Source organism: Myiozetetes cayanensis, unplaced genomic scaffold, assembly GCF_022539395.1.
Source record: "Myiozetetes cayanensis isolate MyiCay16 unplaced genomic scaffold, myiCay2020 scf29, whole genome shotgun sequence".
Taxonomy (NCBI): Eukaryota; Metazoa; Chordata; class Aves; order Passeriformes; family Tyrannidae; genus Myiozetetes; species Myiozetetes cayanensis.
Window position 1 is genome coordinate 3,822,583 of NW_026087510.1, and position 24,208 is coordinate 3,846,790.

The following is a 24,208-nucleotide window of genomic DNA, read 5'->3' on the forward strand; positions in this document are numbered from 1 at the left end:
GTGGCTTTGTTGTTGCTGTCATTAAAAATGTCTGGTTTTCAACACAATAAAGCTTGAGATCCCCAAAATGCCACCACACTGAAATGGGGTGTCACTCAACTGGCTCCAAGGCCAGAGATCCTTCAGCATCTCAGTGGGAATTGTTTCCAAATTGTTTCCCCTGTTTGCAGGGACAAACAGTTGAAGTTTGAGCCAACGTGACAGTGAGGATGAGTTCACCTTTAGAAAGCAACATCTACCCAGAAGTACCTCCTAAAACTCATTGGACAGACACTAAAAACTCAAAACCTGTATTTAACCCAGTGCTGGGGAAAAAACAGGGCACCAGCTCCACCCAGGCTTCTGGGATAGGGGATTGAAAGTATTTAGTGTTCAGCAGAAATATGTGTGAAAGGGAGAACTCAGCTTGAATTCTGGCTGAGACATAAGCCCTTCAATCTGTTAACAGCACTACAGGGGTGTTCTGAGCATGGACTTCTAATCCCAGGAAGAAGTTGGTTCCTGGAAAGCAACATGCCCATGTCTCCATGCTCAAGGACCCAGCCAGAGCAAGCTCAGGAGCAGGGGGGTATAAACCCCTTTGCAAGCTCTGCCTCTCTTCAGCCAGGCTTAACTTCAGGCCCTGCTGAGGAAAAAAAGCCCAGACCACGTTTTGCAGTCACATTCCCTGCACTTTAACCTTGCTCTGATCCCAAGGAGTCACACTGGTGTCCAGCTCCTGCTACAAACGACCTCTTTGCTATAATAAAGAGCTAATGAGTGGTCCTTGCCATGATGTACAACCCCCCAGTGGTGACAGCCCTGTGCTTCCCAGGTCACCGAACACCCTGGAGCATCCTGGAGCATCCATCTACCTCACAAGCCCATCTCAATCCATCCAGCTCCATTCCCAGGTTTCCAGGCTGCCAGCCCACAGGAAAAGCAGAACCCACAGCCCGGTAAAAGCAGCAGCACAGGCAACAGAGAAGCCTCACAGAAAAGGGCGGATGCATCCATAAGCTCGAGTTACTTTCTCCCTCGACACTCCCCCGAGATCCTTTTCCAAATAAAAGAAAGAGGCTGCCAGAAGGAATTTCTCGGTCCCTGGCAGTGCAAAGCTGCCCTTAAAGCACCATCTAGTGTCACTCCCTCATCCAGCAGGCTCTGCCTGCATCCCTGCTCCCACCTCAGAATGCCACGGCAGGAACACAACCTCCCTTATTTCCCTCCCGACCTTCACCTACGGCACCAACATTCCACGATTTTCTCCAGCCTCACAGCCAAAGCCACGTACAGACTGTGGCCACCGAGCAACAATCCTCCCAGGGCTTACACCCCATGCCCAAGAGCCCAGCACTCCCAGCATCGGGGAGGGTGGTCAGGAGAAAGCAAAAACAAAAAAAAGGTTGAGGGACAGAGTAAGAAGTTGCCAAGCTAAACCACTTACGCACAGTGAGGACGGCAGCATTTCCATCCTACCTTTGCTGTCGCCATATCAGACGTCTCCATGTTTTCTGCTTGGCCTATCAGTAAACAAAGAGCATTGGAGGAGGGAGAAGGGAGGGGAGAGAAAGGGAAAGTCAAAAGAGGATGAAGAAGAAGAAGAAGAACAAGGCGAGCAACTTGACAGCAGGGGTGTGAACAATAGAAGGGGTCGCTTCAGTGCTCGTTCCGAGCGTTCCCTCCTGCCCCCAACACAGAAGGGCATCTCTGGCAGATAGTCCCAGTTTAGATACTTGTTTGGAGTCTGGCACAAGACCTGAGTCATTGCCATCCCCCCCCCAACTCCTCCCCCCTGCCACCACCCAAAGGTCTAAGCTGGGGAACACAGGAGGACCCTCCTCCCAGCTTCCCTGTTAAGTCTGAGCTCTTTAGGCTGAGCAGGGGAACAACCCATCTCCCTCTGGCTCCCACGGGAAGGGAGAGTGACACAACCACCCCCACCACCCCGCCCCAAGTGGGTATTTTAGGAGTCAGGAGAAAAGGGAGAAAGCAGGTGGGTTCTGGGCAGTGCACAGGTAAAGGAGGAGTGATCAGACACGAGGAGGACCGAAGTAGGGGAAGGAAAAAGTGCCAGGGATCAGCCAGACAGGTGGAGAAGCGATGGTGCAGAACAGGCATACCAGAGATTATGGAAAGGGAGACTGGCACGTGCAGAGACAAACGCAAGGTGGAGGCTCCTCAGCTGCATCCTGCTGAGAACACTCACCTCAGAGCAACACTCCCAATCGACTGGGCCTGATCTAGTAACTCTTTGGTGCACGCTCAGCTCAGGCTGCAGACACCAAATCCCCAGCTAAGGTGAGGCCGGTCCCGGCATCAAGAGGCATCCGTAGCTGCGCGGCCCTGCCCGGATTGGCGGAGCGGGGTGACTTCATGCCGCCCCATTCATCACCCAGCTGCTCCCTCCCTGGTCCTCCCAGCTCCTCCTGGCCTACTTTACCCCCCTCCAGGAAAGCAGCCTGGAGCCCGAGAGCCAGGCAGGGAACGCTGCGCGCAGCTCCCCGGAGCGCTCTGGCACCGCCAGCCAGACAGACGTGAGCAATCCTGGCTGGGAGGGAGGGAGGGAGGCAGGGAAAACACTGCAGAGCTCAGGCAAATTAAGAGCCTCCGAGGGCTAGAAAACCATCACTGCTTGAAAGTGCTTATTCATAGCCTGGTGCAGCGCAGCAGGCACCACGCTGGAGCACACAAAGGCCAGGGGCAGCGGCAGAGCCTTTGCAGCACGAGTTTGCACACACTGAAGGGCAGCTCCTTCCCTGCAAAACCAGACCACTCCTATTCCCTTGGGCACAGGAATTCACACACTCTCCTCCTCCCAGGGGTTTTTGCTGTATTAAATATTTCACGGGGCTGGCATTAATCTGCACTGGGTGTAAATAAAACAGATGCTGCCCCCTGTGCAGATGTGCAGTGCAAAGAGTCTGTAAACAGGCAACGCTCCTCAGAGCTCAGACCACCTCTGAAAAGGGCCATCAGTAGAAAACACAGCGAAAACTCCTGCCAAGTCCTGTCTTGGCACACAGAAAATGTGTATTTTGGTATGTTTCTGCTGTGAGGCATTCGTGCTTGCACAAATCAGAGCTGGCACAGTGCACCTTTGTACTCAGAATACACAAATGCTCTGAAGGAGAGGAGGTTTACATCAGATATTGGGGAAAAAATTCTTCCCTGCGAGGGTGGGGAGGCCCTGGCACAGGTTGCCCAGAGAAGCTGTGGCTGCCCCATCCCTGGAAGTGTCCAAGGCCAGGTTGGATGGGGTTTGGAGCACCCAAGCTGGTTCCACTCACTGGGATAAGGATTGTCATCCTGGCTGCCCACTAGATGAATTCCAAATGCTTCCTATGCCATAACACTGCAGTCTGAAAAGTAACCATAAAACATCCAGTGCAGACAGAGAGACAGACAAACAGCCAGAGGACAATCTGCTCCCCACTCCCTCTTTTATAGGGCCACTGGTGTCCCTTAATGACTCTCTACTTGTGTGCATCTTGCTGCAAGTATTCACAGCAGCGTGGGGAGGAAAAAACACAACAGCTCCACGAAGCACTTGCAGCAAATCCTAAGCTGAAGAACCAGCACAGGCTTTGTAATTCAGAAAAAGCTGAATTTCCACGTCAGCCCCTTCACAGCAGAGGCTCTCTGCAGTTCCAGCAGCTCAGGAACTTGAAAGCAAACAGGAAACATCTCCCGAGGAAGTCCACTGTTGGGAAGGGAACAGCCCACTGTGACAGCCTGAGCTCTGGGTAGGAATTTAAAGCTCTATAAATAGCCCCAGCAACGGTCCTGCTAGCCCGGGGTTTGAGCTCATAATTGCCACCTTAAAAATCAGAAAACATTGCATTTTATAAGCATTCCCTGCCAGTGTCCCTGCCCCTTCAAACAGCCTCACACACGGCCACGCTCACAGCCAGCTGGGCATCCTCTGTGGAGGGGTTTTACTGCTGCCCATCACTGCAGGTCTGGCTTCTCACTCACCACAGCAGACTCACCTCTCCAAGATTCTCAAAAATTCCCTTTTTCAACACCCACACAGCGCAAAGAACGGGCTTAGAAGGCTCAGACAGATTAATTCTCCGGGAAAGGTGCACGACCTGCAGGCAGAGCGTGTGACACCCTCCCTGTGAGCCACCACTTCAGCCACAGTTTGAGCCTCCCATATGATAAAAACAAAAAAACCACAAACAAATAAAAACAAAAACTCTAAACAAACAAAAACAAAAAAAAAACCCAAACAAAAACAAAACCAAAAACAAACAAAGAAAAAAAAAAAAGGAAAGTCTGCAGGAGTTGGTGAAGCAATAAAAAAAAAAAATAACCCTGTGGCTTTGTGAGACATGCACACGAAACAAAACCTGTTAGTGACAGAACCAGTGGGAGGAGAAACCAGAAACAAATTAGGAAATGTTACGGGGGTAGAAAGAAAGGACTGCTACAAAGGACGCCAGAATGTAAGGAAGAGAGAGTTGAACTGGTATGCACCTCGGTGTACAGATCCCCGGGAAAATGTGGCAGATGGATAAAATCCTGAATCCTTCCTGAAGTCAGCAGTGTTCTGCAGCGTTACAGCTGTCAGAGAGAGCCACATGGAATCTGTGAGCTTGGGCACACCTCCATTTCCCTGGGAAACAATCTCAGAGGGGACTCCCTCTTTGCTGCAGCAGCTGGGAAGTCACATGAGGCTTCGTTTCCAGAAAAGAAAAATAAATAAAAAATATGGATTTCACTTCTCTAGGCATCATGGGAGCTGTAGTCGCTGCCCAGGGCAGAAAAGCCACTTCTTTGAGCTGTGTGACTGCAGTGTTTGTCAGCTCGGGGCTGGGGAAGGGAGAACAGCATCTCAGCACAAAGGCAGCACCTTTGGAAGAGGAGATCGGAGAATCAAAAGGAGAAAAATCCTACAGAGACCTGGGAACAGGAAGAATACACTATTGTGTCAGGAGAACGAGGACCAGCATCAGGAGGGCAGGAAAATTGGGATGACTCAGACTGTTGCTGCTCCTTTCTCGAGCAATGTTATAATCAAAGAGCACTGCTGATTCCTCACAGAGCCTTTTGGCTCTTTCCCCCACCTCATTTTCTTGCCTGTTTGAACTCTTAACCTTCCATTTGCTTGAGGATGGTGCAATAACCTCTCCCACCCCAGCACAGCCTCATGCACTGTGGTCTCTCAAAAATCAGAGTACTTTTAAATGCCTAAATCCAAGACTCTTTATAAGGGATCATTCACAGACACACATGGAGAAACCAAGCCTTCTGCACTCATCTGGACCTCATGCAATATCCTGTCCTGGGCAAAACATAATCTAATGTTTCAGATAAAAGGGTGAAACCCCTGCAGCAAGAACACACACACACACCACAATATTTTGGCTTTAAGTATAAAAACACCACTAGAGCAATGACTGCAGATTCACCAGAGGAGGGGAAAGGTCCTGCATCCTTCACTTCTGAAACCTGAGACAGAAGAAAGGAGATCAAGCAGGGGCTTGAGACCCAGGGGTTAAACACAAGTTTCCAGTTTGAGTACAGGCATTTCAGATCAGCAGTGAGAGCCTCCCACAGCCCAAGTCCTCGCTACCTCTGGCACGTTTGAGGGCTCTTCCAGTGGCAGTGGCATCAACAACAGGGCAGAACTAAGGCTGGCAGGCTGAAAACAGGAACACAATGCAGAGGATGCCTCTCCTCCTGCAGTGTCACATCCCACAAATTCCTTGGGGAACTCAGAATCAAGACCCCTGGTTTCTGAGGGCACTGATGGGTGGCAGGTGCTGCACTGAGGAACAGCCTCCTCGAGCTCATGGAAAGAGGTCTGAGCACTCATGTCTAAGCCTGAAGCAAAGATCCTTTTCCAGGGTAGAGAAACAATGAAATCTTACAGTGTCAGAAGCTTTGTCAGGCCCATATCCCTCCAAAAAGCCTGTGTTCACATGGCCTGCCATTTAAACAAGAGGAAGGGGCTCAGGAGAGTGGGCACAGCATTGGCAAAGATCTGGGACAGGGCACAGGGGCAGGGAAGGGAAAGCAAGCAGCAGAGAAGGCTTAAGGGAAAAATATTAGGCCAAACTTGTAGGAAAACAAGGGAAAAAAAAAGCAGAGAGGCTCAAGGGCAGACCTTGAGCTGGTGCCATCACAATGCCTGACCTTGGTGCAGCGGGGAGGCACATGCTGCCATCTCATCACCAAAATGCACAACAAACACGCCCCAGAGGCCCAAAAGAAACGGATGGGAGGCGAGACAAGGACAGGGGGAGAAGGCAGAGAAGAAAGGCGGAGGTCAGCGAGCACTCACACGGTTACAGTCATCTGCAGAAAGGGGGGATCTGTCCAAGTGCCAGCAGGGCTCCCCAGCAACCTGGGGCAGCGTCACTTCAGCAGCCAGGGAGCAAAGACACTGGTGGATTGGAGGAGGAGAAAATCCCAGCTGGGTTACACACGCACAGCAGCACTGGGGGAGAAGCAGCACAGAGCCGTGACCTCGGAATCCACCCTGGGAGCAGGGAATGCCGCCATGGAGCTGGGGGAGGGCGGGTTTTACTGGGATGGGAGTCGCTGCAGCCTGGCCCCAGAGGGAAGGAGCAGTGACTGGGCTGATGAGAAGGCAGAGCTATGGAGAGATCTCCAAAGAGCCTGATCTGGGCTCTCTGCTCTCAGATTTCTTCCATCGCAGGCAATTCAATTTTAAAGGAACAGCTGCCTCCAAGCCTCTGCCAGACACTGCTGCTATAGGAGGAGATGCAGAAACCTGAGGGAATTAGGAATTCTCTGCTGAAACAAAGAGAATTTGAGGTTACTAATTACCAGAATGAAATTCTCAAGGCCAGTTAACCAACCACCGTTTCTCTTGAGCTGGACTGTCCATCACCAGGTGGAGGTTAACCCAGCTTTTCCCAAGTCTCCTGAAGCAGAGGGGGAAAGCCTTGGTGTTCAGCTGAGAAGGAAGCCAGAGGCTGGCTTGCAGAAGTGAAGGCCATAAAAAGATGTTCCAAGCTCGTTTTGAATGCTTGGTATTTCCCCATTTTGGCAGCTGACCATGAAGTGCAAAGGATGCACCTGTTTTCCAAGGTAACCACTGCAAACACTTGAATATGCAAAAATATAGAGCATGAAAGGCATGGAATGGGCCATGAGGAAGAGGAGGGTGCTGGCTGTAAATGTAGGAAAGAGCTGATTTGTTCAAGGCCTCACATTGAGGACAATCTGTACAACAGAGAGCAGCTACATCTCGTAAGAGTAGGAGGATGTCTCACCAAGGAAATTCAGAATAGCTTGAATTCCCAATTCAAACCACTGCCCTTGGATTCCAAGGGAATTTTTAAGCAGAAATACCCTGCACTGAGCAGCTGCATTCCAGAAACAGCTGATGGCTGCAAACAAAGGGCCTGCAAAGGTCTCTGTAAGGGCACAAGCACATGCACTCAAGCTGAAGAAAAGCAATTCCCAGGTCCCCTTCCACCACTCACATAACCTGCAGAGTCCCAGGAGAAGCTGAGGCAGCAGCATGGTGGCTCAGCAGCACTTTCTCCTCCAGCTGCACTCCAAAGCTCAGGCAGAAGCATCAGCCTCCCTCTGTGCCTCCAGCTTCCCTTAAGCCATCAGCTGGAAAGCCTGTGAACAGCAACTCCAGCTCCAATTTAGACATATTGTTGTGGTCCCAGATTCTCAAAAAATTGAGGTGGGAGAACAGGAAAAAAAAAAAGCCTTCTGGTTTCTGCCCTTCAACACACGCCAGCCCTCTCTGCCAATTTATTGGCTCAACAAGTGGGTTTTAGCTTCCTGATCCCTGCATTATTTCTCCCCACCTAATCACTTGATTATTTACCTTCAAATGCCCACTGCATGTCAAAAAAGTCACTGTAAATTAGGAGATTTTGCTCCACCTCACTCCCAGGGTTTTTAGGTGAAGCTTGAGAGCTTTGAGCTCTTATTAACAATTAACATTAAAGCTTTAGCAACCCCAGTGGCTCCCACCTGGAGAGTCCTTTCTCACTCCTCTGGGTGGAATTACAACCCCCTGTAATAAAGGTGGCAAAAGAGATGCCATTTACTCCTTACAGACGCCACGATCAGCAGCTCCATCTGCTCATTTGAACAGTCAACAGGAGCATAAACTGGGGCACTCTGGTCCCCTGTTCAGCTGGGATGTCTGTTTGGCATCACATCTTATTGATAAATAGGTGACATAGGCCCCATTTCCACCTCCCAGGCACTTTTCTGAAATGGGAAACACCCCTTACAAGCTGCATTTTGGCTCCCAAGGCCACAGATATCTTAAAGCTATTTGTCTTCTCCATCAACTGAGTGTTGGTCAGATTTGTACTTTGAGTTCCGTGCACTTTACATCACCTTTTGCTTCCACTTAAATACCACACCAGGTCCCAGAACGTGCCCTAGGAATTCCTATATGAAAGTAATTAACAAAATATTTCAGTAGCAAACTAGATTTGCACTTTTCCTAAGGGAAAAGAGATTAGAAAAAGGGGTCCCGAAGAGCTGAGCACCACCTTTGTTTTACTGCATTAATCAGTCACAGCTCCCAGGATGGGAGCAGGGAACAATGTGCTTTCTCTGCAGTGGGAGCACCAGGCACATTCATGACATGACTCACGAGCACATCCTGCTTTCTGATGACACCTCAGTTAAAATGTTCCCACTGGCACGAGGAAAGGTGGGTTTGTCTGACAGGGAGACAAAAGAGGTGTTGCCCACACGGTGCTCTTTTTGAGGACACCCTGATTACCACATCCAGAGTTCTGATGATGAGTGGTATCAAGAGGGAAATCACTAGTACACTAGTTTTCCAGTTTCCAAAGCCTTCAACTGTGGGCACATGCAGTGAAATCTGAAGGACAGTTGTAGGCTCTGTACGTGTCCCAGGGCGCATCTCAACTTAAAAAGGCATCCCCATCAAATGAAACGTTTTCTACACCTTGGGGAAACTCTGATCTAGGGGTTTAAAGTGAAGTCTGAAATGCAGGTTCTATAACAGGCAGGAATCTGGCTACACTCTGAGCAGAACTGAGCAAACCCCTGATGGCTGATTTTACAGCAGAACTGAAGATTTAGTGCTGCAACAGAAGCCCACAATGGCCTTGTCTTTCTTTACTGATCTTGCCCTTCATTTGGCCAACAATTGGACCACTTTCAGGCAATCTCAAGAGGGCCTGAGCCAGGCTTAGTGCCAACACATCCCCTCTCAGAATGCCCTTCCTTCTCCACGCTGGGTACCCGACGGAAGGAGGTGCAAGCAGAACAAATCTGGATTAGTCTCCTGAACAACCAGCCTCGCTCCCCAGGGCCAGTTGGCACCTCAAAGCAATGCCTGCTAGGAGAAAGAAAACTCCTGGGGGGAACATGTGAGCAGGAAGGCAAAGCTCAAGTGTGAAAGATTCTGCACCACAGCAGGGTGGTTACACCAGGGGAATATCTTTGGGTAGCTCACACCAAACTGAGGGTCCCAAAAGGCATCCTAACCAACACCAGCCCAGTGTAGAGACAAAATCCAATAGAAAAAAAACATGTTGTCACCTGAGGAACAGAGTATTTCCACTCTGGCAGTGCCCAACCCAAGCGGGACAGAGCTGATCTTAAGCTGTTCTTGTCCACCAGGAGGTGAGAGGGGCAAAAAAGGACACAAGCTCTGGATCTAAATATTAACCATCCTTCCTACGGGACAAAAAGAGACTTGCAGCATTCTGATAGTGACTTGCAGTTTGGAGCCAGATCCAAATCCAAACTCACCCTAAAGTTGTTGCAGGAGCATCAGGGTTCTGCTCAGGGACCCCCTGAGAGCTCAGCAGCCTCTGAGCCTTCTCCAGGACAAGGACTTGAGCACCACTTTAAAAAAAACCAAAAAAAATCCCTAAAAATGATACATCAGGCATCCATCTGTGAGGGGGGAAAAGCTCCTGAGGGGTTTGACTGGTTTTAGGACCCTTCCCCTGCAAGGATCTTTGCTGTGCCTCCCCTTGCAGGAAAACGGGCACGGGATGATGGCACCAACTTCTCTGTGCCAAGGGGGAAGGGACACAGGCAGGACATGCAGCCTAAACAATCCCTAAGGACATAAATTATATGGGATTTATCCTGACAATTCCAAGCTTCAACCTCTCTTCTGAACTTCACACAACTTGCTGGGAATCCAAGCAGCCAACAAGATTTCTTCAACCTGTCTCTATCTTGAGCTCTTCCCTGATCTTTCTCTTGTGAATTTTGATCCATTATTTGAGAGACCTTTATTAGATTACTCAAAGGAAAAACAAGCCCTGCAGTCCTGGAAGCTGCAGAAAAAGGTACTGAACTAATAAGGAACTAATTAAGCTGCAGCCAAGATTTAGGACATATCAAACACAGATATCATAAAAGTAATTGCACTTCCCTACTTCCTCCATTTAGATATGATCTCTAATGTAAATCATTTTGATTTACAGCAGTGTAAATGTCAATCATTTTGATTTATGCTTACTTTTTTCATGTAAATCACTTTCATATGAGCTCTTGTAAACTGCCACTCCCTTCTCTCTCAGATTTCCCCAAAGCCTGTGGCATTCCAGTCTTGTAGTTTGTCATCTCTCTTCACCAGTTTGTCTCCTCCTTCGACTGAGTACGAGTTTAAGGACTGATTTTTTTCCTCTGGTTTAACAGCCTAACTTTAATTAATTTAACTTAAACCTGATGGATGCCTCAGCATCATGACAAAGAACGAGTCCTTGGATCAAGCAGGAGCAGGGTCACAAACTTGGGAGTTAATCTGGGTGAAAACTCAAGGTAATTCATGCCTAACCTTGTCTCCTCTCAGTGATTATTGGCTCTGTTGTGTGCACACATCTCACCCAAATCTGGGGCTGTCTCCATCCCAACCTTACCCACCCTTGGGATTACTTTAAATCAAGTGCAATTATTTGGCCACTCAGTAACTCAGCTCTGCTTGTCTTGGTATTCCCACAGCTATGATTTTTCCAGCACTTGAGCAACTCAGGCTCAATTCACCACCTCTGTTTTCCTGTGAGGTAAAAAAGGAACTCTCCTGATTTCATAAATAGCAACATGAAGTGACTCACCCAAACTCCCCCAGGCAATCAGAAAGCAAGGAACTGAGCCCTAAGTTCATACAAAACCTGACTCCTTCTAGCCTGTCCCACTAACTTCTTCCTTCTGAGCCTCCCAAAACACCCACAAAGCACGTAGTTATCCCCCCAAGACAGAGTAAAATCTGTGTAGGATCCCTCTCAGCACAAACCAGGCATGAGAGAGACAGCACAACTTACATGGTTTTGCAGAGGGAAAGCTTTTTCCTCAGGGAAGACACACAGGGATGGCAGACCTGGCTCACTGCTGTGCCACGGGACACCTTCTCAGGGCAGGAGTTCTGGACCATGGCAGCACTTCCCAACACAGCAGGCAACAGCAGAGCTCACCCCTCATAAAAACAACATTGCTGGAGGCCACTGAATGCATCTGGAGCAGCACAGAATGTTCAGTCTTCTCTGAAAAACACCTGACTGTGGTCCTTGGGAATCCATCCCTGAGCTCACACCACCAGCAGCACCCCCAGTAACATCTTTAGTTGGTATCTCTGCTGTGCCTGCCCCAGATTTCAGCCACCCTCAGCTGTGTGTTCTTCATTTTTTATTTTTTTTATTATTATTTTTTTAAAACCTCAGAATCAACTTAGCAACTCAGCATCCCTTCCCTTTTGGCTGGGGTGGCTTCTTTCAGCACTTTCCCAGCTGCACTGAGGCTGGTGCAGCTTGTTCCCTGCTCCAAGTGCAGCACGGGCTCCTTCTGCCTGCCATCTCAGGGGCAGGATGCCAAGACAAGGTGCACCTTCCAGCATGTCAACATGTGGATTTATGCTCTGCCCCTCTGCTCAGCTTTTGTCACAGCTCACAGGGCTGCTGAAACTCTGGGTGGTTGAGGCTTTGTTTGGTGGGTTGTTTTTTTTTTTAATTGATCAAGTGAACAGAACTGTCTTATGGGGCTTTGTAACAAGCTCAGAGCTCCAAACCTGTGCCTGGAAGACCTTTTGGTCAAAAATACCACCATAGGAGCAGAAAGAACCTCCTCCTCCGAATTTTTAAGAGTCTGACAGGCTCAAGATGCCTCAGAAACAACCTTCAACTGTGTTAATAGAAATACAGCCTTCAACTGTGTTAACAAAAATAGTAGATGGCAAGGTCTCAAATGTTCTGTCAGCCTTCTCACTAGTTCTTGTCCAGCTCCACACCTCAAAGTGTGTTTGAGATTGTTTTTTTGGTTGAGTTTCATGAGCACTCATTTCCAGGAGAAGAATACACCAGGGGAGTCTTATGCCATTACGTCAGCAAAGGAGGAAAGAAAGCAGAGCAGCAAAAGGTAATTTATTATTTATCATTCCAAATGATACCCAGAAATCCCTGAGTATTAATAAAGCCTAATCCTGATCCTGTTAACACATGAAATTCCAGCTCCCATGGAGTAACAGCACATCACACAGAGCAAGGCCAGGTATGCCCTAAGCACCCACTCTTTTTCCTGGTTACAAACACCTTTACCTGCTAATCAGTCCAAGCTCCAGGGGGGTGGATAATTGGAGTGGAACACATGGAGGAAGAGGTGAGCTACAACCAAGTGCTAATTCTGAGCCCAACTCTCCTGGGACATTAATTGGCTCCTCAGGGTCAGGATGTTCTCTCAAGTGAGTGAATTCCTCGGGAGGCTACTGAGTTCTTACTCAATCCATTGCCCTTTGACATCCTAGTGGGGGTTCTGAATTCAGTAAGAATTCAGAATTCCACAGTTAGAAACACAGAACTTTGACCTCAGAGAGCTGATGTGGGCTGAGCTACAGAAACAAGAATCCTGAGGGATCCTTCCTGGATAAAAGCACTCGGGAGTGGAAGGTGCCACATCCAGATGTCTCTGGCAATCAGCACCAAAGGAAACAATTCCCAAATCTCAGCATTTGCCCTCCTGTGGGCTCACTGTAACCCCCAGTCACAAGATCAGCTGAGTAAAACCCAGCTTAACCATTTATAAAACAATGGGAAACCCAGAAACCAAAGCCCAGCTGCAACACTGGACCCAGGGATGTCAGCAGGAAAATGGGCCTGCAGGAGCTGGACCAGGATAGAAAGGCAGGAGTAACTCAGGACTCTCAGCTCATGCCCAGAAGAAAGAAAATCAAGCAGATTCAGGCTCAAAAGTTGAACTACAAGAGACAGCAAAAAAACTCTTAATCACGTGGCTCCGAGCAAGGTAACGGTGATAAATCACACACAAAGATAAGCATTTATTTTCCAACAGTTTTTGTGCCAGTGCTGCAGTTTGAAGGAGTCATTAAAGTACGAGAAGATGAAGTACAAAGAAACTTTAGTTCCTCCTGGAACTTCACAGCAGCTCTGGGTACCTCAGGACTGTCAGTGCCCACCAGAAGTGAAACTCAGCAGCCAAGCTCAGCAGTGTCTTGGTGAGGACAAGAACCACATCCCAGTTTTGACTTGTGTATTTTTAAGGGCCAGAGCTGCCAATCACCAATACACAGCAAGTTTGCTTTCCCCCTACCTCCTAGAGGTGACCCACAGGTTCACTTTGGGAAAACTTAGAAGCTTTTAACTCTGTGACTCTGTTTCCCCACAGCTCTTTCAGGCAGGGTCTCATAAATCACGTCCCAGCCACCAACAAGATTTGGTTTAAAATCTACAGGCCTAAATAAAAGCATTTTCAAAGTGGTCCAAGCTGATTGCAAGATGAAGTTACAGGACTTATAGGTGCAGGCTACTTGAGTTGGATGCATTGTCCCACAAGCCCTACTTTTAAGTTGATGAAAAACGCATCTTTTTAGACATTTAAGACCACCACAAATCACATTCCTTGTTAAGCAAGTCTGGGAGACCCAAGGAAAATAAGTCAGAAAGCTTGACCACCTCAGCACAAGGAATTTCAGTGAGTGTTTCCAGGCATTCCCCCAGCTCAGCAGGACTGACTGACCTGTCCTCACGCAGGAAGGGGCTCAGGAACCGGGCCGAGTCGTCATCGTGGCTGCTCTGCTGGCTGCTCTGCTGGCTGCTGCAACAGGGACAGGGAAGCACAGCAGTTAGACAGGCCTAAATTCCCAGGAAAAACCCAGATCAAGCAGAAAACACAAGGTTCACACTCCATTTTTGGGGGTTCCAAGAGAAAACAACAGAAGACGCCGAGTTATATCTGATTTACAGCTGGCCACGGGTGTTGGGAGTGTCCATGTCCCACTTGGTGGCACTTTCCCAAGAACCTCCTGACATACAGAAGTGATCTTTGCATGTTGCTTAGACAGCATTTCCTCGTGCCACCCCCACAACACTTCCTGAACATTCCAACACCCAACTGCTGCGTGTTTGTTCACCCCCAGTTCCAGGCAGCAGCACAAAAGAAAAAAAACCAAAAACCCAGTGAAAAAACCAACTCCAAGTTGGCCAGCGCTGAATTTCTGGTGAGACTTGCACGCCGAGCCCACAAGATGTCACTGTCCCCCCTTAAATGGGTGTTTTGTGGGAGATTTTTATTTATTTCCAGCACATTTATTCCATGGGTTTGCCCTCACTCCCTTCTAGCAGCCTCCAGTTGCTCCAGGGACTCAACAGGGTTCCTGCTTCTCGTTGCTGTGGCTTCATTTCTCTGCAGGAGCTTTCCTTCTGAGCAGCAGGTAGAGGTGATTCTGCCTCCAGAAAGACTGAAGGTGTTCCTGGGCTGGGTTTAATCTGCTTTCCCTGGCTCTACCGGTGGCTCTGGAGTCATGGCAACACCATCAGCACAAACTGCACGGTCCTGCCTTGGGACACTTGTCTGAGCACACAGAGCGTGATAAAACTCTGTGGTTTCACTGTTAAATAAAACTAGTTCAGGTATAAACAAACACACAACCTTGCAATCACAGCTTCCACTGCCCTGCACATCCCATTGCCCAGAGGCACAGAAATACAAATAGGGTATAAAAAAAAAACCCAAATTACATTTTCATTTTGAAGAGCAGCAATTCTTACTACTAACATCTATTATGGGGGGGGACATAGAACCAAAACACTGCAGTGGCACATTCCATGAATTCCATTTGTTAATTTTTCATTTAAAAAAAAAAAAAAAAAGAGAGGGAGAGAAGGGGAGGGACTTTGTGTTCCTCCCCCCAAGATCAGAGTTTTGGTCAAAGCGATTTGTGGTTTCCTGTGGAGAGAAATGAAGCCAGTGATGCTTATTATCATTTAATACTTTCATCAGCCACCTTAATCGTGACCAGCTGCTTCTTCAAGATCTCCAAGGGATTGATCTTATTGAACATGGTCTTCCTTTAAAACACAATAAGTGTCCTGGGGACCCATTTAGCATTTCAGAAACACCACACACTGCTCACTGTTTCTGCTGCATGAGACAGAACACTGTTCCTCACTGTCGTGAAAGGAGAGAAGGCTGAACCTTTCAGGAAAAAAAACTAATTACTGATCAGTATAAAATCCTCAAACAGCTAACACAGAAATCAGCTTTTGAGGTTGGACAAAAAAACCCACAAAACTCCTGCAATATTTATGATTTTCAGCTGCTGATTTAAAGCACAGAAGTGCAGTGTGGGCACACAGAGCACACCCAGCTCGTTTCCCCACTGCACAGGGTGTAGTTTTGCCATCAGAACCCAGACAGGGAAACATTTCAGCAAAGGGGACAGATTGAATTTTCCCACACCCACAGGTTTAGTCATTCTTAAGTGCCTCGCTGCAGAAAGGATAAGCAGGGAATAAGAATTCTATACTGGCTTCAAGCTATAAATCAGCAGCTGGGTAAGAACAAATTATTCCCAAAAGCAAAGGAATGTTTTTCGTGTGCTTCAGAGCTTAATTATGGCCCAGTGAACCAGTCTGGAAAGAGCACAGAGGGAACCACACTGCCACTCATAATCTAAATTATCACCCTTTGATACAAGAAAACATTGCAGGGACTTTTCCTGTAATTCCTTGTTTCTTCATAGAAAAACCCTCCCACCCAACTCTTTCAACTCAGACCCAGAAAATCCAACAAAACTTACCAAAGGAGAATTCCCAACCTCCCCACCAGTGCTGGTAACACCACGTGGCAAAGTTCCCTTTATAGGGGCAGCTATAAAGATGAACCTTCAACCTTTCCATGCTCATCCACCCATTAAAGTTCCCAGGCAGAAAGTTCTTCACATGAGGGCTTAAAATTTAACAGAACCCAGACACTGCAGCACCTGAGCTCAGGACTGTGAGCAATGAAACGAGGAGAGAAATCAGTTTTTACCCACAGCTCGCTCCAAGAGCGTTTTGCACGAAGCTTGGCAAGAATCTGTGAGCTTTTCACTCAAATAAAGTGATTTTAACATTCTGATTATTAGACAAGGAAGCTGTTAAATTTCCTAAAAGATTCAGAGAGGTTGAAATGCAGAGTTTTATTGTTTTATTATGTTTTTCAGTCCGTTTGAAGGTGACTTGCTATTAAAAACTGTTCCTATGAGGTTATATAAAGACAGGTTATAAAGACTTCTTACCTATTACTTTAGAAACTCAAGAAGAGTCTTCAATACAGATTAACCAGGTCTTTTAACAATTAAGTCTTTGAAGAGTCTGCTCCCATCCCTCATCCACCTCACTGCTCCCAAGCAATTTACCCAGGTAACCCAAGCACAAAAAACCCACTTTTCTGACTAAAACCAGTGTTCTGATCACACACACTTCATTTCAATCTGGGGAATCTGCTTTTGTGCCTTAAATATTTAAATATTTCATATTTCTCTCGCACTTACTCTTGGGAAGTTCTGAGGCTTAAACTAGATTTTGTACTATTCTCTCTCTGCCCTTTCTTTTTTTTTTTAATAAGTCTCCTTTTCTTCTGAGATTTCAGACAAGGGAGAGCCAAAAGCTCTTACTTGATGCAAGAGGAGGCTTTTTAAAGCTAAACAGGTCTCCCAGTAGAAGATATTTGTCAGGATTTCTCCAAGTTCAGACACTCAGGTCAATGTTTGCACAACTAAGAGCCTTCTGGGACTTCTCTACCCTCGAGATGTGGGTGATAAATCCACTGTACTTTTATATCTGAAATTGTTTGGGGCAGAATTTTAGCCAGAAAGAATTTTTTTTCCACTGGTGATGGATGAATGGGACAAGGGAAAAAAAAAAAAAAAGGCTGTAACCTGGAAGAAAGAATCTGTTAATGAGCTTGGAGGATAATTCATAAAAATCAGAAGGCTGTTGTTATACACAGCTATTAGTGAGAGTTTCAGGTCTGAACCCAGAGGAGTATTTTGTATTCACTTTGCTTAATTAACCCCAGTAATCGTAAGGCTTTGAGTTCAGTACTCTCTGCTTTAAAAGGGGGAAAATAGACACTTGGCAATCAGGTTTACATATTCTTTTAGCTGCTTTCAACAGCTGTGGCAACAGCGTTTTGAATCAAAAACTACCGTTTATGAAATGTCACAATACATAAATATTTTCACCAGCAGATTTGGGAACAAAGATAAGCAGGTTATAATCGACAGAACAGGCATGTCAAAGCTTCTGTTCAAATTTGCAAAGCTTTTGGGTTATTTGAACAACTAGAGAGGTCTTTTCACTCTCACAGCTGCAGCCACCAAAGACTTGGCTCTACCTGCCTTAAAATATATCACAAAATAATTGAGATGCCTGAAGAAGCATCACCAGAAAGGGAATAAGAGCACCAATATCTGGTGTGAGCGATGGTTACTGGCAAAGAAGTTATCACCATGCCTTTTAAAGGGTATTTTTACATTGTTAAAATCCATCTTAATTAAAAGAGAGCTTTGGCTTAAGTTAAGTGTAAAAGATTTGCAATGCAAATGGAACATTTTAGACAGTGAATTCCACGATGTGCAAACAGTCTCCATTTGAAAACTCCTCTGATCAGTGTTCTTGCCCAGCTTTCCTTGACAACACAAACAGGATAATAAAACCAGGTTGAACTCCAAGCCTCAGGTGTGTCAGAAGCAAAGGTCCCTCTGAATGTTGCCCCACAGGGGGCTTTAGGAGCTTTTCAAAACCAATTTTACCCTTCAGTTCCACCCTCCTGCTCTGCTCCTCCTTCCCAGGATTCATCCCCCCACCACCACCACACACACCTCATATTTCTCATGAAACAGCAGAAACAGAGCTCCCCAGTCCCAGCTGCCTGAACGGCACCTCATTGTCCTTGGAAAATGAAATTCCTGTCATCAGAAGCACCGTTTCTATGGTTGCAGGGATCCGGCAGGGAATGTGCCGGTACAAACCTCTAGGAACTGCCAAGGTGGAAGGGGGGAAAGCAGGATAAGGGGCATGAATGGGCAATCACCGGCCTGAGCTCCAAGGGATAACAATCTCCCCCATCACAAAAGCTTCAGATTGCAAATTAAAAGCCAGAGCACCTTGAGATGCCGTTTTCCCACGCTGGGGTACAGGAGGAAAGTTGTGAGGGCAAACACATCCTTCCTGAGGGCAGCAAGGGAACAGCAGGCTTTACTCTAAGTATGAAGGAAGATTTATGCTCAGGCTGATTGCTGAACTGATGCCAAGCCCCGTGGGAGGCAGGGACAACAGCGTTTCCAAGGATCACAGCACCCCTCCTGCCTATGCCCTGCTCCATCTCGGGATGGAGTCTGGAGAAACCTCTCCAAAGGAGGAGAACCACAGAATGGTTTGGGTTGGAAGGGACCTCACAGATGGGGAGGGTATAAATCAATATTTATGCTCTAAACCCGTTAGTAATGATCAGAAAAAGATAAGGGACAGTTATATTGATGACACAGACCATGTTAATTAGCACTAATTGTGTCCTTTGCAGTAGAGTTGGAGAGTCAAGAGTGTGGATCTGTGGTCGAGTCATCTCCTCGCTGGAAAAGGTCACAAAGGGGCAGGATGGGCAGGATTTCTCCTCTCAGGAAGGGAAACATCAACACCAACCTTCCCAGCTGCCGAGACAAGCCCTCTCATCCACATCCTACTCAACAACAGACATCGTGGATTTCGAACCAATCCAATGGAAAACAATTGGATTGTAATGAAGACAATGATTAATTGTTAAACACCATTCACAGGCACAGCGCTGTGACCGGAATTCAGACGGCCCATCTGTAAATATTTGCTGACTAGATAAGATCAACAGCGTTTTAAGTTCCAGGCTGTTTGTAAATCAGTCAGTTTTGATACTCTTGGGTGACTGGTCATCCCAAACCACACAAATACTGGAAGGCAAATATTTTAAAAGAAAACCACGAACTACTGCACAAGGGCAATAAGATCCAGCCAAAAAAAATAACAGGGCCGGTGGAATTCACAGTCAGTTGGCACAGATTATCATAAACAAAAGGCCAAAAAAAAAGAAATCTGCAGTCACAGCAGCTCTCCTGGGAGGAGACGTGTGCAGCAAGTGAAAAAAAATCCACTTTATTGGAAGCACAAGTTGCATTTGAACTGGAAGGTTCAAAAAGGAAAAAAAAGATTACATTAATGGCTGAGCTCTCCCATCTCAGATTAGGAGAGACACCACACAGAGGGAAGTTTGGGCTCAGTGCACTTCCCAAAGCTACCAAAAGCAGAGAAGATCAGCTGCTTCCCTCAGAGATCAGCAACTGGTGTTTGTCTTCCCAAAAACCTCAATTAATCAGCCCCAGCTACAAGCAGAACATGGGGTGGGGAAGTGCATTTGCCACTTCCATTACGAAATCCCTGTGGAGCATCAGTTCCTCACACAAATGAGATTTTAACAAGAATTTCAGCAACACTTGAAAAGCAAAACTGCCCCAGCAATCCCAGTACAAACCCCCCCTTCCACTTCCTGCAGTGCTGATAACAGAGAGCCCCAGTTCCCCCTTTTCCCCACAGCTGAAACATGGAAGTTGATGAAAGCCTGAGAAACTGAGAACCACAACATTTAGTTACTCAATTTGCAGCTTCTCAGAATTTTTCCTCTAGAAGACACAATATTTTTTTGAATGTGCAAGGAAGCATTAATTTATTCCCAGAAACGCTGTGGGTTTCAATTTTGTTAAGGAGAACAAAACCATTATGAACTAGCTGAAATTAAAGATTGATTTGCCTTTATAAGGCAATTCAAAATGTCTAAACCACCTATTTGTAACTAATATTTTTAGCTCATTTCCCAACAAACCAGCAGTTCGCTGTTCACTGATGTGTCTCACTAAGGTGACACCAAGAGACTTGACAAGTGGAAGTGTTTTTAAGGTAAAAAATAGAAGTTTTTAACTAGTCTGGGTGCTGTGATTGACCAGACAAATTTATCTTTAGCACAAGAAGACAAAACAGGGTGGTCTTGGAGACCTCAAGGGAAAGGGAGCTCTGGGGAAGGATTGAGGCAGCAGAGATTACAAGCAAGGGTGGCTTTAAGATGTAAATAATAAATTAAAGCAGATAAACTCCCTTACCCCCACATCAATAATGCATGTTCATTACATGCACAGCAAAATGCTGACAGATTGCATCTCCAGCCTCTGAAGACAGAAACATCATCATGTCTTAATAAAAGATTTGTGCACCTGGGTTCATATTTTATAGAGCTCTATGCAGGTAAATAACTTCATTACCTGGGTGGCAAATGATGGGTGAGGAGTACAGGTAAACAGCTGTCTGCATCCCTTATAAAAATCAATGTATTTATCATCTCTAGGCCCCCAGAACATCAACTTTGCAGTTTGGTGCTTTTGTACAAGGATGAGTTGCAGGGAGAGTCCTACCCCCAAGAAACGGCACCTTTCTGCTCTTTCACCTTCAAGAAAAACTCTGTCAGAGGCAAGAGAGGCTCTCAAATGCCACCTGGAAGGAAAAAAAGTCTCCCTCCTGCTCTATCAGCCACCCCAACAGCTTTTAGAGAAGGTAAACACACCTCACAATCACCCGGGCTGTTAAAAACCAACCAGCTGATACAGAACTGTGTTGGAGGCTGGAGTTTTTCCGGGTGGGAAAAGCAGAGCTGGAGCTTTAGAGGCAGCACTTGGAGTCCTGAAAGCGTTTGTTTATTCACTTGGATGCTCTCTGTATGCTAATGGTCACCGAGCTCTTGCTCTTGCTCTGGGGCATTGTGAGCACAGCACGCATGGCTGGAGGGACTCAGCTGGTGCACCAGCTTTCCTGGGAAAACCCTTCCACACAAACAGGCAGCTCACACTGGTCATGGAACGGGTGTAAAGGCTGCCAGGCTCCAAAAGTGAAATAAATTCAAGCTGCTTGATGGTAATTTAAGCAGAGAAGAAAGGGAGCAAACTGAGTTTCTCTGGTGGGAGCTGCGATGCTTTGGCAGGTGGAATTTGGGAATCGTGCTTCATGGGATTAATACCTAAATTTGGGGATCTGCAGGTCCTAATAGGACACCTGCACTCCTGGCACAATGACCACGTTGGGAATCCTTGTTACCACGGTGTTACAACTGAACTGCTGGACAGGCCAAGCACCATCAATTCCAAAACAGGGCTTGGTGAATAAACCCCTGGGCAAAGCACTGAAGGTTTTAGTACAGTTGTCCCTGTTGCCCTTAAACAAATGAATAGCACAGTAAATTATATTACTATATATTCTATACGTTAATATTATTGCATATTATATCTTCTATAATGATATAGCGTCTGTTACAAACAGGAATGGCAGCAAGAGGCTGATGTCAAAGTCTAAAGCAGGGAAGGCAAACAAGCAGTACCCATCTGATTTATAGGAAACCACCTTCCTACCCTGCTATTATAGAGCAGGGTTTCACAGGCAAAACTCAGGTTTACCCCACAGTTCTAGCTGTTAAGTCTCTCAGATTAATGCTACAAAGTCCTTTAGGGTTCCTCTCTCTTTCTGTGGCCAGTTACCCACAGATTCTGCTTCCTCTGTGCCCTTTCAGTGTTTCCCACTGCAAAAGGGATCGATTTGGAGCCTGTTGCATATGAAGAAAGGAGATGCCACGCTGGCTTTGGAATGCTAATGCCCCCTAATCCATCAAACACTTCACCTCCTTTCCAGTTGCTGCTTCAAAAACATATCCAGGCAGAAACATCTTGGAGATGAACGAGCAGAAAGCTGTCAGCATGGCCGTGGAAATATGTGCACAAGAACAAACTAAGTTTTCTTATGCATTCACAACCAAAAGAAAACGTGTCTTGGCCTCTGCCTCAAACACATCCACCACCAATAAATCCAGATTAAATCCTTCAGCTGAAAAGCCATCCTGTGTTGAACTTCAGGCCTGAACTTGGAGATTCTGGCACTTGTCTTGTGCATCTTTCCCATTTTTTATGGTGCCACTGAATCACTACTTATACCACCACAGCTATGTGAAAATCAGTAATAGCTCCCAACCAAGAGATGGTTTTCGATGTTGAGTTGCTGAGAAGGGTTATCAAATCCTCAGTGGCATGCATTTATTGAGGAAACTTCTTTAAAAATTAATACAAGGACAGACTGACCTTGCTAAGGGGACCTCATGCAAGACGACTTATCACAAAATCAGAGTGGATATTAAAAGCTGTGTCCTTTAAACACTGAGGCAACCCAGCAGCGAATCAATCCAGTATGTTGGGTGTAGGAATGGTATGAGTTGAGTTTCTCTTTTTATGGAAGTGCAGCACATCCTTTCAGGGATAAACCCACGGATCAGCTGCACGGGAGTCGCAAACAACAAAAGAAAACTTGGCCCACACCAAGCCAGTAGAAAGATTTATAAAGCACTAATTTCTTGGAGAAACCTTTTAAAAGTTTCTTGTGTATTTGGGGCCTTCAGCAAAGGTAGATTGTTCCACCCCCCTGATAAAGGTAGAGTTGATTCCACAGCATGTTGTATGCCCTGATTGCACCTGCAGGGGTTACACAAGGTACAGCTTCATCTTTGTATGGCCACACAATAACTCCCTGGGCATTAATTTCCCTGTGTTGACAAGCTCTTGGAAGCCTTTGTGAATGATCTGTCCCCTTCTGAGCCAAAAGAACAAGTGACTTTCAGGTCTGGAAAGCTGCCAGGAAGGGAACCCAGACACCTTCACATGGGGACCCACCTACTTGGTTTCTCTGTCTTGTCCTCACTTCCTCCCAACATCAGCTACAAAGGAGGTCAGGGGAGGTCTCAGTGGGAGGAAGGAGCATCACCAACATTAACAAAGCTCTGGCATCATCACTCCTGTACAGGCCATGCCAGCAGGGAGGTCACCTCCCCTCTTGCTCTCAAGGGTCTCTTCAGGTCACCTTCATGAAGTTGAGTCTTATCACCACCCATTCCTTCGGGACAGTCTCCCTCTCTCAGGAGAGAGTTGTTTTCACTGGCTCTGTGTTATCTGTAGGACCATGAGCAAGGACAGACCCCAGCACAGCTGTTTCTAACACACCTCCTGTTCTCAACACGACGATCAGGCCACTTGCTCTGGCATCAGCAACTCCAACCAACACCACGACGGTTCCAGCCAACAGAGTCCGGGGCAAAGCACACCGAGGCATCCAGGGGGAACACAGGCCCTACCTACCTACATGGACAGGGTCACGCTGGAAGCAGGGAAGGGGAAGTGGCCAAAGAACATACCTGCTCTCACTGCACTCCTTCTTCTCTCTCACGCGCAGCCACTTCCGAAGGAGGAAGCGCTTGCGCCGCGGGGACGCACTGGGTGTGGAGCAGTTGGACCAGGGAGTGTCCTCGTCACTGGAGGGGGTGATCTCAATGGATGGGAGCTGCAGGTATTCCTTGCTGGAGGAAGGAGAATCCTGGTACCTGATGGCCTCCAGGCTCTGCTCCTGCACGTTCTTCATCCGCCTCATCTTGAAGCGCTTCCTGCGCAGGGTCGGGGTGGACGAGCTGGACCAGGCACAGCCGCCCTCCACCACCTGCTGCTCGGGGACTTGCAGTGCCGGCAGCTGCAGGGTTTCTGTCATGTTGGCAGCTGGCATCAGACGCCCTTGCTCGCCTTCTGCTCCCACCCCCAGGCGCTCTCGCTCTGATCTGGGTGTAAACCACACCGCAAAGCCACAACTCGCCTTCCTCCTCCTCCTCCTCCTCCTCCTCCCTCCTCGCCCAGTCCAGCACTGCCCGCCCTGCTCAAGCAGGAAACCTCATGTTCTTCACGTGCTCTCATTTAACAACCAGCGGGGTGGGGAGGGGGGGGATGTTCAGGACACGGACATGCCACAGGGGAAGCCAGTCTCAAGTTTCTTTGTCTCCTCCTCGTCTCTACCAAACAAAGTCCCTCCTCCCCTGCCTGGGTCTGGCTCAGGGCAGGTTTAGCACCGGGTTTGCCAGC

At 47.3% G+C, this 24,208-nt stretch overlaps 1 protein-coding gene across 7 annotated transcripts in view; it reads right to left on the minus strand.

Annotated features, from left to right (window-relative positions):
• The window catches only part of GRAMD1B (GRAM domain containing 1B), an 88,617-nt gene extending 64,744 nt beyond the window's left edge, over nucleotides 1-23,873 (minus strand). For 6 of the 7 annotated variants that reach the window (XM_050323104.1, XM_050323102.1, XM_050323103.1 and 3 more), the window contains exons 1-2: nucleotides 23,497-23,873; nucleotides 13,948-14,025 (exon numbers count right to left, since the gene is read on the minus strand). In XM_050323104.1, the coding sequence (XP_050179061.1) occupies nucleotides 13,948-14,025; nucleotides 23,497-23,858 (440 nt within the window). In that variant the 5' untranslated portion in view covers nucleotides 23,859-23,873. Of the gene's footprint in view, nucleotides 1-1,458; nucleotides 1,503-13,947; nucleotides 14,026-23,496 lie in introns of those variants that run through there. The other variant, XM_050323109.1, reaches the window with a different exon arrangement.
• Nucleotides 23,874-24,208: the final 335 nt, after the last annotated feature.